The 16147-nt window shown below is 32.0% G+C and overlaps 1 protein-coding gene across 1 annotated transcript in view; it reads left to right on the top strand.

Moving 5' to 3' along the window:
• LOC132739540 (ATP-binding cassette sub-family A member 2-like) overlaps positions 1-16147 on the top strand; it is a 74129-nt gene that overhangs the window by 23232 nt on the left and 34750 nt on the right. The window contains exons 9-20 of the mRNA XM_060727255.1: positions 417-518; positions 2377-2439; positions 3358-3501; positions 4530-4821; positions 5255-5376; positions 5619-5747; positions 6188-6452; positions 7719-7747; positions 10061-10170; positions 13459-13573; positions 13976-14166; positions 15895-16045. Coding sequence (XP_060583238.1) covers positions 417-518; positions 2377-2439; positions 3358-3501; positions 4530-4821; positions 5255-5376; positions 5619-5747; positions 6188-6452; positions 7719-7747; positions 10061-10170; positions 13459-13573; positions 13976-14166; positions 15895-16045 — 1713 coding nt within the window. The remainder of the gene's footprint in view (positions 1-416; positions 519-2376; positions 2440-3357; positions 3502-4529; positions 4822-5254; positions 5377-5618; positions 5748-6187; positions 6453-7718; positions 7748-10060; positions 10171-13458; positions 13574-13975; positions 14167-15894; positions 16046-16147) is intronic.

Here is a 16147-nt window from a genome sequence, read left to right as displayed (position 1 = left end):
GAGTGTGCTGTGACTGAAATACAAATGTCCGCATCAATAATGTGGGTTAAAGGTCAAGGTCACTTAAATTATTTTCTTATCTGTTGAGAAATAATATCGGTCTGAGCGGTGCTTATCGGCTATTTAACACCGGTTTGGAGTTTTGATGCATTGAATTTGACCACAAAGGCCTTAGATATTGATTTCATTAGAATTATTTTGTACATGACAAAGTTGAAAATGACCATTTTTGAAGATAAACAAAATTTAATCATCAAAAAGTGTTCAAGTTATTGATTTTAAAATATTTTATGAAATGTGGCATGAAAGATTTGTTCCAGTATATTGAATATTACAAATATATATGTTTTATTTTTTGTATGGAAGCATCATAGAAATGCATTTGCACCTTAGTATTGATATTTTGAATATTTCAGCTGGATGCTCAGGCAATCTTGTGTAATATGACCGATAAGAACTTCAATGACCTGTCACAAATATTGAATGGAGAAATTCAAGACAGTAAAATTGTACAAGTGGTACGCTCATATTGTTTGAAATGTCATAATGCTTTGAAAAAATTAAAAATCATTGTCCACTTTTATCAGAAGGTAGTTATTTTGAACATTTGAAGAAAACATTTAGTGCTATTGAAAATGCATCCTTGCATAATGGTTAGCATAACAATTTATTCTGTAAACTTATAAATGTTGATAAAGTATTATAAACTATTATATGTTGACAAAATATTGTATTGTAATAAATGCTGACAAAACATTGTAAAGTTATAAATGCTGACAAAACACTGTATCATAATAAATACTGACAAAACACTATATTTTTCTGTAAACATGTAAATTTGTCTGTACGAGGGATGATCAAAAATAAACCGGACTGTGACTGTCAATTGAAGAATTTTCAACCTATCACTTATTTTTATATATCACACTTAATCGGAAAACAATACCTGTAAACTGATGCTTTATCTAATCTGATAACGCAAAACGCTTGTCCGTAACAGCGAATCCAAAAACCATGGTAACGCACACCCGGCGCAGTGCGTAAATTCGCCTTGACATCATTTTACAATATGGCACATTTAGATTTCAAAATACGCCAAAACGTCATGAACCATATCTTTGACGTTGTCAGTAAAAATGACTTCATTTAAATCATATTTATATCTGCAATCACAATTCAAACGTCACATGTTAATGAAATACTCCCGTTAAAACTATGTCGTCGGAATATCTCGAAAATCGATCAATAAGAAAAATTGTCAAAAGTAAGACGAGAAACTGTTTAAAACCTAGAAAAAGAATTGTGGTTGTCAAGGGAAAAGTTCCAGAAAGCCACAGCATATTTTTGTTTAGCATACAAGATTAAGAAAGGGTAATAGAGAAATAGAAAAACAAGTAAGGGAGAGACAGAAAAAAGAAATGTTCAAGGACGTTGGTGACGTCAATCGCCAAGACGTTAAAAACATGACAGTCGATTGACTGCGGACATTGTCAACGATGTTCGACAGTAGCTACGGGACGGTGCAGTCAACTCTAAGGATTTTAAAATGATAATAGTTAATGCATTAATTAAATATATTGTATTTTTGGTTTGCAATAATTATTGTATCAATTATTTTCTTATTTTACGCAGTAGTTTTTTAGAGAAATTGTGTCAACAACTAGACAGTCACTGTTCAAAATCGGCTATGCATTTTATTTATTTTAAAATAATGACAATTTTGTTCACAGTTGTATTATTCTTTTATTTTTCCTTATGTATGATACATTATCGTTCAGCAACATTATTTTACATTATTTGTTATACATAATATTGTTTATTGCATGTGCAATTTTTCGAACAATAAAGTTACAAGAGGAAAGAACGGAAATTTGCGTCATTACAGGAGCTCTTTATCATCATTCATTCTTTTACGATACAATGTGATACCCACTTGTACAGAAATATATATAGGCAGTGGATCCGCCGCATCAACATCATGACTGTACCACTTATTGGCCTACTCCGTGAATGAGTAAAAAGTGCTCCGTTAAGAAAAACACGCTTGTGACGTTGTTAACGTCAATTTCAAAGTTATACCGTGCGCCGCACGCCGCATTGCATTACATGTACATGCCAATAACAGCATAACTTTTTCATTTGTTTATTTTTCTTGTTGGTATTTTTTGTATCATTTAGGGGATAGATTCCGATTTATGTTCCGTGTATTTTTATGTAAATTCATTAAATGGGTAAAGAATTATTTACAAAGTCCGGTTAATTTTTGATCATCCCTCGTATTAAATGAAGTAATAAATTTTGACAAGTATCTAGGTTTGAAATTTCAGATACCAAACTAATGGGATAAATTGTACTGGAATGTTGTTTTATTTTCAGCTTGGTTTGATGCCTCTCAACTTTTCCAGAATTTATAATCAAGTTGAAGAATTTAAGATAAATGTAAGTTTTTAAAACTTGTAATTGTAAAAACTTAGATTATAAAAAGATCAACAGAGAATATTCAAATCCTTTATACATTAGATAAGTGGAAAAAGGTTCTGTAGTTCTCATGACCTTTTTGTTGTTTGTGTCATATTAATCCTCTGAAACAGGTCAAACTCCTTAACCCAAAACCTGCTGAATTTCTTAAATGGACTTGTCCAACTTCCATTTTTGGAACTGTCCATTTTAAATTTTAGGGATATCAATAAGAGAATTTGAATTAAGTCAGTTAACAATATAGAGCCTGGTCAGACTGTATAGATGACTAGCTTGGCTCTATAGTGGTGGCATAGGCTATACTGGAATGTTGTTGTTATACATGCTAAGCTTCTAGCAGGGTCAGACTTGAAAAACATTTTTATCATCAATGCTAAAATGATTCTAGCTTTGTGCATTCTTTTTGTGTAAGAAATCAGTTGGTTAACTCGATGTTCAGATCAGACATAAGTTTTAAAATCTGTAAGCTTTGGACCAGATACTTATCGTTTTGGTATTATAATATTCTGTATGCTTTACAGTTCAGTAAAGCCTGAAAGAAACATTTTGTATGTATATTGAAATAATAAGAATTCTCTAATTTGAAGATAAATTTCAGTAACACATCAATTTTACACAATCATACCTGTTTGTAAAAACCATCTGTGAACAAAGACCATAGTAAACCTGACACTTTATTATGATTATGCTACAACAGACCCTGTTTTGAGATATAACCTGTCAGCAAAGACCATCTTTACCTAAGGACTGGTTAGCTTTTACATGTTTGACAGTAGATTGCTTATCATTTGAGCTATTGATTATATTTGATAATCTTTAATTAAAACAACTCAATTGTAAAACCAATACAGAAATGCTGTATCTCTCCCTATTTTGCAGGTGGAGAAGTTTTACAGGTTTCAGACATACTTGTTAGATTTAAGTATTCTAGTTGAGGTATTACCACAGGATGGTTGTGATCTTATGTATGAGGATAACAGCACAACAAGCTCTCCATTAATTCCTGTTACTGAATCTGTCAAGGTATTATCTGAAGTATTTTGGTTTTATTGCAATTATTATGCCTTCATAAAAGTTTCTTTAGGTTCATTTAGTGATTATTATTGTTGTGTTTTATTTCATGCTTTCCAGTGTTTTATTGTAATATATCAGATAATTATATTCTGATAAACCACTAGTGAAATTTATAAAATATAATTTTCACTGTAGCCGAACTATATCTGAATGCGGATGAAAAGAAAATCATAACTAAATGGAATAACAGGCAGAAATAAATGCCGTCATACGTAAATTTTGCTTCTTTAGGAAAAGAAAGTCGATGTCACCATACATCATGTTAAAAATGTAACAAAATTACAGTAATTTAACAGAACTAAATTTCAAAACTGATGATGAGACGTCATGATGTGATGACGTCACAAAGGAGAATGCGCGACGTTACGCGGCAAAATCAGTAAAAAGTACTTAAAATCACTTAAAAGCATAAAATAAAAAGAAAATTTATTTGTTTTACATATAAGAGTGAAATATATTTCATTCGTGAACACCAGCTATTATATTTTCACTTGTGGCTACGCCACTCGTGAAAATATAGCATCTGGTGTTCACTCAGTGAAATTATATTTCAATCTTACATGCAAAACAAACAAATATCCTCTATGTTATATTATAACTTGCATCTATTTCTTGTCTTAAAACAATAATACATGACTGTATAGTTTATAATTACTAGCCTGTGGTGGACATATTTGTCTTTTAAGATTTTTAATTTATCATGACTTCGTGATATGACTTGCTGACTCTTAATGGTCAGATTTGAGTCTAGAATGTTTGACCTTGACCCCTGCTTTTGCAATCCATTGGATCCTGTATATTTGAAAACTGAAAGTAAGCTTAATACACATGATGTATTTTTATCCCTGAGTTTACAATTACTGACATATATAGAGACTGTTGAATGCTGAAACAGGATGAAGCAGAACAAGTTACTTGTATAACAAACTCCATAAAAATTTCTGCTGAACTTTAAACAAAGAAATTTATGATTTTAGACAACAACAACGAAGCCTGATCCTGATTCAAAACGAAAGAAACCAAACAAGTTTGCTGGATTTCTGAAATTCTGGGATGGAATGCAGAAGACAATATGTGGCCATGACACTCCAGACAGGAACAAAGGAAAAGGAAGTGATACTGATGCTACAACTTCCAAGCCTATAAATGACACTGATTCAAGTAATTCTGATAACCAGTCTAACTCTACAGCTTCTGATGATCCAGAAGTAATTGTACATTCTAGAAAGAAAAGATCAACTGATGATGAGTTTGAGGATTTTGATGTTGGTAAGGGATTTGTGATTTTAAAACTCAAATTAAATGCCGTAGGGGGATTGACATTTATATTAGTATATGTATGCCTTAAAATTCTAATCGGGATAAATTTGTGTAGTTGAGTAGATTGAAGATCTATGATATCCTGTTTCCTTATCAAACAGTTGATCATGTTAAAAAAGACCCTTTGTTTTTAACAACTTATAGCTTGAAAGTAAATTGTTGGAGTTAATGTATAAATTCTTGTCAATATCTTTGGTTGATAATGACTAGTTTTTCAAAACCAGACTTTGTATTTTTAAAGCATGTTTGATGAGCTTTTGCAGTTTTTTGAGCCTTGGCTTCAACCTGTAAAAGAACGAAAGACTGTTTAGTGACAATGCTATATTGCCTGTTTGATATTATGCAGATACTGACAAAGTTTGATAATCTTTCTTTGATATAGGTGCTCTCGGACTGAACTATTACCAGAGAAAGAAGTTGAAGATTTTGATACATGTATTGTATAGTAATCCTAAAGTTTTATATGCCCCAAATAACACCGCTGTTAACAGTATTATCAAAAAGGTATGTGTGTTGACTTTCTATTTAATCTGATATTTAGTAATATTGCTTGTTTTCTAAATAAATTACCCTATGGTTCTGTTATAATGATCTTAAAATTTCAAATTCTTTGGATGAGTTTTCCTTTAATTGTTCATGGATTATCCATAATATAATTTTAGAATTTATTACTTCAACATCAAGATTTGGAAAACACCAGGCTTCAATGAGTATGAAATAAAGAAATTTTGGATTTTTTATTTTAGGCAAATGATACGTTCAAGTTGATAAGTGCAGTGAGTGATTATGCGAAGGAATGGTTAGCAATCTCATCTGATCTACGATTATATCTAAGTGCTGACTCTACAAGACAAAACATTAAGGCTATACAACAGGTAACACGTTTATTTTATGGTTTTTGTTACGAAAATAACTGATCAGCAATTTTGTTAACCGATACACGGATGTTCAATTGAGTACTCATAACTAGTAATGTCTCAATGTTGCTGTTAAACCCAAACAAGCGAACAAAAACAGTAAACTGATTACTTATTGCCAGCCCTAGTTTGTTTTTTCAAGACATGAAAACAGCTTCTTATTTGAACAGTTTCAGAAAATTAGCTTCTTGGTCATTGAATGCTTCTGTGTCATGTGATGTGTAGAATATTTTTAATCGTTCACAGATATTTGACTTATTACCGCTAACAAATCATTTATGTCTATACCTTTCCAAAAATACTGCATCTTTTACTGGAAAGAATTTTTTTTAAAAGTGACCGTTCTTATGTAAAAGCTGTTATAATATATTATTCAAAATGTGTTTTTATTTTTACAGATTCAGAAAGATTTACGAGAGAACAAGAGTATTTTATCATTTCTCCTTCATGGTGACCCTCGTCAGGAGCAGTTTCTGAACTTGACAATACCTGACGCTGATTTTTTCCTAAAAGAGATAGATTCTATAGACAATGCAGCATGTACATGGCTAACACTTATGTCTGGTATTAACCTGAATGTGTTTAAAGGGTTTGCCAGTGAATGGGAATTGGTCGACTTTTTCTTGACTCAACAGTATCACCAGAATGTCAGTGCTTTAGCTGGTAAGTTTATAACAGGCAACTTAATACAGATATATTTTGCTTGAATTATACTATTTGAAACTAAATAATCAGTGTTAAAGCTTATAGTTTTATATTGCGTATGCTTTGAGTTACAAAAGTATTGTTAAGTGTCTTTTTTTTAAATTTTGTCATTTTGAACAAGCCTCCAAGTGCTTGAGATATCACCCATATACTTTATTATGGTGGTTTTGAAATTTGTTCATTTCTTGGCAATGTTGTTTAAAAGATATCAAAAAGGAATCGCTTTTTTTGTCACTGATTAGGTTTACTTACCTAGCTTTTAAACAGAAAGTGGTTCACTTAAGGGTTATAAGGGGCTAATGAGACTCTGCCATCTCATATAAGATACAAGAAAAAACATATGTTTATAAAATAATACACAGAGAGACATCTAGTGTCTTCTTACCTAGGAAAAGCTGGAAAGTCATTACATGACCTTAACAGTGTCCTTGAGAGTTTAAATGCGACAAAAAATCTATATGAAACCAACTAATTAGTGCAAAAGTATTGTATGTCCTATATTTAATAAAAGATACACCCACTTGATATAAAATACCATTTTCAAAATTACTGATAATCATTGTTTCATTGCTCATGCATGATATTTTCATCTTATATTAATAATGTATATGATAATGGAGTTATATGATTCTATAATTGCAGAGATAAATTTTACTGATTAAAATTACATTTTAATTTCAAACTTCAAAGCATTATCTTTTCCCGTTCTTAGACAAAGTTTATGGCAGTAAAACCAAAGTGTTAATTTTCTCCATGATATGATATTCACAAAATGACTTTATTGATGGCAAAAAATTTAAATAAATCTGGAACAGGATATTTATGAATTGAAGACATATAAGTTAACATGTATTATATTATGTATTAACCAAATTAGAAACACAAGAGATTTTAATAACCAAAGTAATGTTTCTTCATCAACAAATGATGAATAGATTGCACAGTAGATACGTTGCAAGTATAGGCTTTAATATGGAATTTGATGAAGCTGGATTAAAGGGGGATATGTACTGAGAAAGAAAATTGTTAAACCATCTGCCCGCTTAATTTATGTAATGAAATGATCTGGCTCTGGTAGTGGAACTGTGCAGGCATTTCAAGAATATAATCTGATATATAGAGCCTACTACCCTAGTCAGTGTGTTTGTCAAGGTACTATTTGTATAGGCCTAGTAAAATAACACCTCCACACCCACAAATGTTAACATATATATTTCATTTTAGGTGTTGTATTTGAGAATGTTCATTGCAAATGAGACCTCTTGCCACGCAACATATAAAGATTACAAGATAAGACAGAATTGCATACATTTAAACCCGACCCACGTAACACGGGTATCGAGATTAAATACGGTTCCGCTGACCCCGCCTCCGGGAGATTCCATACTTTTTTTGGATTAATTGATCAGGTATTACGTGACAGATTCCTTTTTTATGAATAAAGGCTCAACTGACAAAACACAAAAACAATCTATATTGAATGGGAAAAAAAATGTTTTGATAGATTGTCAGTTTCTTGCACTTGGCAGAATAATTAGCTCTGATTTTTGATCATGTACAGGATTTAGTGATGTACAAGAAGTTATAACCATGGCTATTATATTCTGATTGTCTCCATTATCTGTAAAACTATCGTGATAGTATAATGTAACAGTTCTTCTTTTCATTATTTTTGCTGATGAAAAAAAATATTACTATAAAACCCTGCTAAAAATTTACAGGCACAGTAACAGCGTACCAAAAGAAAGATAAGAAAAAAGAAAAGAGAACAAAGAAATAGTATTTTTTGGGGTTATTGACGAGCTTTAGATTCTTCCCAAAGGGCTTTTCTGTCATAATTTGTACTCGAGCCGACACTGAATTACTTTTCTGGATAAATCATACTAATTTAAATGAATTGACTGCTCCAATATTTAGATTCCTCAATAATGTGAAAATATACATGCATATCTTTTGGTTTTTGAGACATTTTTAGTCCCCTACCGGTTTAACCGGAGGGGACTTTAGGTTTACCCTCCGTCCGTCTGTCCGTCTGTCTGTCTGTCCGTCTGTCTGTCCGTCTGTCTGTCAGTCTGTCAGTCCGTCAGTCCGTCCGTCCACAAAACTGGATCCCGCGATAACGCAAAAAGTACTGAAAATATTTTTATGAAACTTGATATATGGATAGATGGCAGTATGGAGATTATGCACGTCTTTTTTTTTTCTTCCTATGTTGAAAATTCTGGTTGCTATGGCAACAAATAGTCTGAAAATATGGCAAATTTAACACATAAACTGGATCCAGTGATAACTCAAAAAGTACTGAAAATATTTTTATGAAACTTGAAATATGGGTAGATGGCAGTCTGGAGATTATGCACATCTTTTTCTTTTCTTCCTATGTTGAAAATTCTGGTTGCTATGGCAACAAATAGCCTGAATTTCAAGATTTCTGATTTAAATTTTTCAGCTTTTTCACTATATGTTCTTTATTTCTTAAGGTGTTTACTTCAAACTTTAAGACTTTAGGTTTACCCTCCGTCCGTCTGTCCGTCTGTCTGTCTGTCCGTCTGTCTGTCTGTCTGTCAGTCTGTCAGTCCGTCCATCCACAAAACTGGATCCCGCGATAACGCAAAAAGTACTGAAAATATTTTTATGAAACTTGATATATGGATAGATGGCAGTATGGAGATTATGCACGTCTTTTTTTTTCTTCCTATGTTGAAAATTCTGGTTGCTATGGCAACAAATAGTCTGAAAATATGGCAAATTTAACACATAAACTGGATCCAGTGATAACTCAAAAAGTACTGAAAATATTTTTATGAAACTTGAAATATGGGTAGATGGCAGTCTGGAGATTATGCACATCTTTTTCTTTTCTTCCTATGTTGAAAATTCTGGTTGCTATGGCAACAAATAGCCTGAATTTCAAGATTTCTGATTTAAATTTTTCAGCTTTTTCACTATATGTTCTTTATTTCTTAAGGTGTTTACTTCAAACTTTAAATATAAGTTTCTGGTCATCAACCACATCATATGTGACAAGGTTTATAACTCTAGCACAAAAAATGTCAGTATTACCTCCCTTGAACTTAGATTTTTTAGGGGAAAAAATGTTGTCTTTTTTAAGTAACTTCTTTATTTCCTAATGTATCTACTTCAAACTTCATATATATGTTTCTTATTATCACTCAACATTTTTGAGAAGGTTAAATACTCTAGCAAGACTATTTCCAGAATTATGTCCCCCTTGAACTTAGATTTTTTTCGAGAAACTGGTATTTTCACTCCAACTTCTTCATTCCTTATAGGATTTACTTTAAAATCCCACATCGTAATAATATGACAAGGTTGTATAAACATAATTTCCTTACTAAGCATGGAAACTTAACACATTACTGTGATATAGACAAACTTATTTTATTATGTTTTGTGGTTGATATTTTCAAATACAGACTTCATCCTCAAATTCATTATAAATGGCAATACACAGGAGTGTATGACAATTAAAGAACTTTTTGAGGGACCGGTAGGGGACTACTGTATTGCCCGCAATACTATCAAATGCTTGTTATTGTTTGTTTTTACAGGATGTTATAGAAAGAGCAATTATAAATGTACAAGTTGGCAGAGATGTTATAGAACCTGGCTCCTATTTTGTAAGATTTCCCTATCCATGCTGGCTATATGACAAGTAAGTTCACATAACTCTTGTGTCAACATTATATCAAGGTCTGTAACTCTCACACTTGGATCTTCAATTTGGAGGAGAATAGACTTGCCCTGTTTTAATTGTCCTTTATTATTGTAATGGGTTTCAACAGTGAAAATCTAATTTTGAGCAGCTGACAGTACCAAGCCTGTACTATATTTTGTAATATTTTGTAGTTTTTAAATTTGATTTAATGACTTTGATTCTTTAGAATTTTTTTCTGTATGAACATATTTTAATCACCAGTAAAACATGCAGAAATGCTTCTTAGTTGATTAAAGTTTTAAATAATTAAATTTGATTTTATAAAACTTTCACAAATTAAGGCAGTAAATCAAATTAGTTTTCTTAATTACTTGAGATTGGCTGTATATGAAGTTGGTAAACAACAAAACACTGACTGGTTTCTGGTTTTTGTCGTGATTTATTGCAGTAATAAGACTTTGACATGCACTTTAATGTTATCAAATTGTCTGTAAACATGCAGTTTGAGATATGAAATCTTCGTCTGAACATTTGATATCTCACCATAAATCAATAGTTTTAATGGCAGAAGTTTCCATTTATAGGAAATTGCCACTCAAGGGCATTGATTGCATCACATTCATGATTGTTATTTATATTGTAATGGTAATTTCATGTGTTTGTAATCAACTTTCTGACGTGATAACAGATTTAGAATTAATCTCTTGAAGCCATTGTGCTATTGGTCAACTTTATATTCTGCGTTTCTAACCAGCCAATCAGATACAAGCTTACATACATTTAGTCTGCTTGTAAGATACAATCCAGTAGTTACACTGAATAAATAATGATTAAATTTGGTTTTTAGCATTACTAGATTATACTGAATAATGTTTAAAAAAAAACAAATAGAAAAAAAAAACTTTAACAATTTAATTATTTAATTTCTTCATACCCATCTAAAATTGGTGACCACAGCTTACACTAGATAAACCATTTATTGACCTTTTAATGTACTGATTCTTTTGATTGGTCTTGCATAAGAATTTTCAGAAAAAAATTGCTGCAATTAAGGATCATCCGAGCTGAATTTAGAAATAGAATTAACAACTTAATCTTGTGACCATATTGATTGGATCTTGCTAAAGGTTTATCACAAACTTGTACTGACCTTTATGATTTTCAATAAATGTATAAAATTACTGTAAACTACAAACAACTGACACAAAGCTCTATTAAACAACATAAGGAAAGAAAAGTTTTAAGTTTTTTTTTCAACATTAGATTAAGCCCTTCCCAAGATAAAGCCATTCCTAGAAAAGACACTGTTGAAAAACTGTTTTTGGGAATTAGTATAACATATATTCTAGTGAAAGAACCATTGTAAGGTTTATATAAATTTAAATGAGAAAAAGAAGAAACCAATATTATTGTTCAGATTTTTAGCTCGACTATTCGATAAGAATAAGTAGAGCTATTGTAGTCACCCGAGCGTCGGCGTCAGCGTTGGTGTCCGCGTCGGCGTAACCACTTATGTTAAAGTTTTTGTAATAGTTCAAATATTTTCAAAGTCCATTGACATATGGCTTTGAAACTTGGCACACTTGTTCAACATCATGACCCCAACCTGTAGACAGGAGGAGGTAACTGTATCAAGCATTTTGACAGAATTATGCCCCTTTTTCGACTTAGAATTTACGTTAAAGTTTTTGTAATAGTTCAAATATTTTCAAAGTCCATTGACATATGGCTTTGAAACTTTGCACACTTGTTCACCATCATGACCCCAACCTGTAGACAGGAGGAGGTAACTGTATCAAGCATTTCGACAGAATTATGCCCCTTTTTCGACTTAGAATTTACGTTAAAGTTTTTGTAATAGTTCAAATATTTTCAAAGTCCATTGACATATGGCTTTGAAACTTGGCACACTTGTTCACCATCATGACCCCAACCTGTAGACAGGAGGAGGTAACTGTATCAAGCATTTTGACAGAATTATGCCCCTTTTTCGACTTAGAATTTACGTTAAAGTTTTTGTAATAGTTCAAATATTTTCAAAGTCCATTGACATATGGCTTTGAAACTTTGAACACTTGTTCACCATCATGACCCCAACCTGTAAACAGGAGGAGGTAACTGTATCAAGCATTTTGACAGAATTATGCTCCTTTTTCGACTTAGAATTTACGTTAAAGTTTTTGTAATAGTTCAAATATTTTCAAAGTCCATTGACATATGGCTTTGAAACTTGGCACACTTGTTCACCATCATGACCCCAACCTGTAGACAGGAGGAGGTAACTGTATCAAGCATTTTGACAGAATTATGCCCCTTTTTCGACTTAGAATTTACGTTAAAGTTTTTGTAATAGTTCAAATATTTTCAAAGTCCATTGACATATGGCTTTGAAACTTTGAACACTTGTTCACCATCATGACCCCAACCTGTAAACAGGAGGAGGTAACTGTATCAAGCATTTTGACAGAATTATGCTCCTTTTTCGACTTAGAATTTACGTTAAAGTTTTAGTAATAGTTCAAATATTTTCAAAGTCCATTGACATATGGCTTTGAAACTTTGCACACTTGTTCACCATCATTACCCCAACCTGTAAACAGGAGGAGGTAATTGTATCAAGCATTTTTTCTTACTATCAAGCACTAAGAATAGTCGAGCGTTGCTGTCCTACCGACAGCTCTTGTTTACAGAATACAATTTAAAAAAAGAAAGTTTTTGTAACCAATGAAAGTAACATTGTTTAGCCATACCTGTAATGTTTTCCTTGATATAGATACATCTAGATTCAGGCAAATTAAGATTCTTGATAATCAAGATTCAGGCAAGTTTATATCCAGGCTAATTTTGATGAGGCTAGTAAAGATTTGTGTTAATCAAGATTAAAGCTAGTTGAGATTCATGCTAGTTAAGATTCATGATAATCCAGATTCAGGCTAATTAGTATTCATGATAATCAAAATTCATGCTAGTTAATATTCATGATAATCCAGATTCAGGCTAGTTAAGATTCATGATAATCCAGATTCAGGCTAGTTAAGATTCATGATAATCCAGATTCAGGCTAGTTAAGATTCATGATAATCCAGATTCGGGCTAGTTAAGATTCATGATAATCAAAATTCATGCTAGTTAAGATTCATGATAATTCAGATTCAGGCTAGTTAAGATTCATGATAATCCAGATTCAGGCTAGGTAGGATTCATAGCTAGTTAAAAAATCAATAAAAAAATGATTCAGACTAATTTTTTATAGAGTAAATTTATATGTGATTTACTGTATTTCAGGTTTGTATTTATGATAGAACATGTGATGCCCCTATGTTTGACTATATCCTGGGTATATTCTGTTGCCATGTTGGTACAAAGTATTGTCTACGAGAAAGAACAAAGACTTAAAGAGGTATATTTCAGTCTTTTTGTATACTATAGTTATTATGAAATTCTGCTTTATTTCATATTACAATTCATTACACTCAAATCCTGACTTATACAATATTTCTTGGTCTATTATTTAATATAGACTTAATTCATATGTAAAATCATTAATTTGTACAGATTATGTTATTTAAGCTAATAGAACATGATCGGCTGCAGGGTTCACTTGATTTGGGAATATAACCAATATTGTTAATGAAGAATTAGATTAACTGAACAAGGTTAAACAGTACACATGTATTTTATGAACATGTCATGAGTACATTTAGTAGGCTAGAACAGACAGTTAATTGATGGTACATTGATGTACATGTGATATCTATGAAATGTTTTATTAAAGAGTGGTATTTTTGTCTTGCTGTTACAGGTGATGAAGATGATGGGTTTAAGTAATGCAGTACATTGGCTGGCCTGGTTCCTCACGACATTTGTACAATTTACAGTCACCATTATTGTCCTCACTGTGATGCTCAAATATGGCCGTGTCCTAACATACAGTAACCCTCTTGTTGTCTTCACTACATTAGAACTGTTTGCCATAGCAACCATATCGTTCTGGTAATTTGATTTTTTACTTGGCATTTACTAACTAATAATTTCTTTAGAGGTCTGAGATTTAAGAGATTTCTTTGCTAATTAACCTTTTCTTTGAAGTTTGAGAACATATAATTAGCCACCAATTATTATTATCATTAATATCAGTAGACTTGTTTCTTGATATGAACAGTTTTGCATTTCCAAGTAGGGTAGTGTCACGTTTTCTGCCATGCTTTTTATCTTAAACAATTTTGTTCTTATTTTGGTAAAATTTAATTTATTTACTGAGTTTAGGTTAACCAAGTTATGCAACTGAAGCTATTAGCATTGTACATAAAATTTGTTTTAAGAAACATTTCCATGGTGATAATGATGCTGCACATAATATTGGTAAATTTATTTTGTGATTGAGAGAGTAAATTGATAGTACATGTGCTTGTTTTATAAGCTATACTAATTGAGCTTTCCTTCTAAATTAATTGTCATGTGTCGAAATTATTTGTCATGTGTCAATTTATGAGTCATGTGTCTAATTATATGTCATGTGTTCAGATTTTTACATGATTGGATGATGATATTAGATCAGTTCTGAGTTTTCGTTAGAATGTGCAATTATGTACCTTCTGGTATTAAATGACAATCAATGAAAGTTAAACTGTATAATATAGTATTAGTAAGTTAGATTAGAAAGGTGATCCCACACCCTTTTTATATAACTTTAACTTCAATCTTTGGCAATGAAATTGTTAAACCTTAAGCAAGCCCTAATGTAAAGAGATAGTTCAGTTTTCTCACTTTTTTATACGCCCGTTTGAAAAACGGGACGTATTATGGGAACGCCCCTGGCGGGTGGGCGGGCGGCGTCCAATTTTGTCCGGAGCATATCTCCTACATGTATGGAGGGATTTTAATGAAACTTCATAGAAATGTTCACCACTATGAGGAGCAGTGTCGCGCACATGAACCAGGTCTCTAGGTCAAAGGTCAAGGTCACACTTAGAGCTCATTGAAAAATGCTTGTCCGGAGCAAAACTTCCACATGTATAGAGGGATTTCAATATTACTTGGCACAAATGTTCACCATTGTGAGGCGGAGTGTCGCGTGCAAGATTCAGGTCCTTGCGGCCAAGGTCAAGGTCACACATAGAGGTCAAAGTTCAGATAAAAATATGAAGATGTGTATATGGACCATTTAGTCATCATTTATTGAGGGATTGTAACACAAATGGTCATTATCAAGACTATGGCTGTGATACATATAATTTAGGTCAATATATACAAGGTCAAGGTCATTAAAGATGATGAAATATCCAGATTTTGTAAATAAAATTTAATCAAAGGGCGACAACAAAGTTATTACTTTGTTCATAAATGACTTACACAATTACTCCCCTTGATCTACTTTCACTTTCAATTCTAAAAATAGAATTTAATCAAAGGGCATAAGGTCAAGGTCACACATCCTGTGCATATCTTCCCTACTGATTTGTTTTAAGGTTCATTTAATAACAGAGTGCCAAGGATAAAAACTTGCTTGCTAGATAACACTTATCCATAATGCCCCCTTCTCCATCTAAAGCTTTCGTAAACGGGCGTATTTTGTGACTATGGCACCCTTTTTTTACATTTGATTAAACTAAGAAATCCACTTAAATTAGTCCCTCTAAAATAGACATGAATTTACAGTTTGTGATATACATTTATTTCGTATTTCTATATTGCTTGATTTTATTCTGTGTTTATTTACAGTTTCCTGATAAGTACACTATATTCAAAGGCGAAGGTTGCAGCAGCTTGTGCTGGAATCATCTACTTTTTGACATATGTTCCATACATGTATGTTGCTATCAAAGAGGATGTAGCTGGGGATAGTATCTCCTCTATAGTGAAAACACTTGTTGTAAGTTAATTAAACTTATCCATACTGACTTGTGTAATTAACGTTTACCATACTGACTTGTGTAATTAACTTTTACCATACTGACTTGTGTAATTGACTTTT

Source organism: Ruditapes philippinarum, unplaced genomic scaffold, assembly GCF_026571515.1.
Source record: "Ruditapes philippinarum isolate M1 unplaced genomic scaffold, ASM2657151v2 ctg4270_1_1_1_1, whole genome shotgun sequence".
Classification (NCBI taxonomy): Eukaryota; Metazoa; Mollusca; class Bivalvia; order Venerida; family Veneridae; genus Ruditapes; species Ruditapes philippinarum.
Note: the sequence above shows the minus strand (reverse complement) of the source record. Positions and strands in the feature narration are given on the sequence as shown.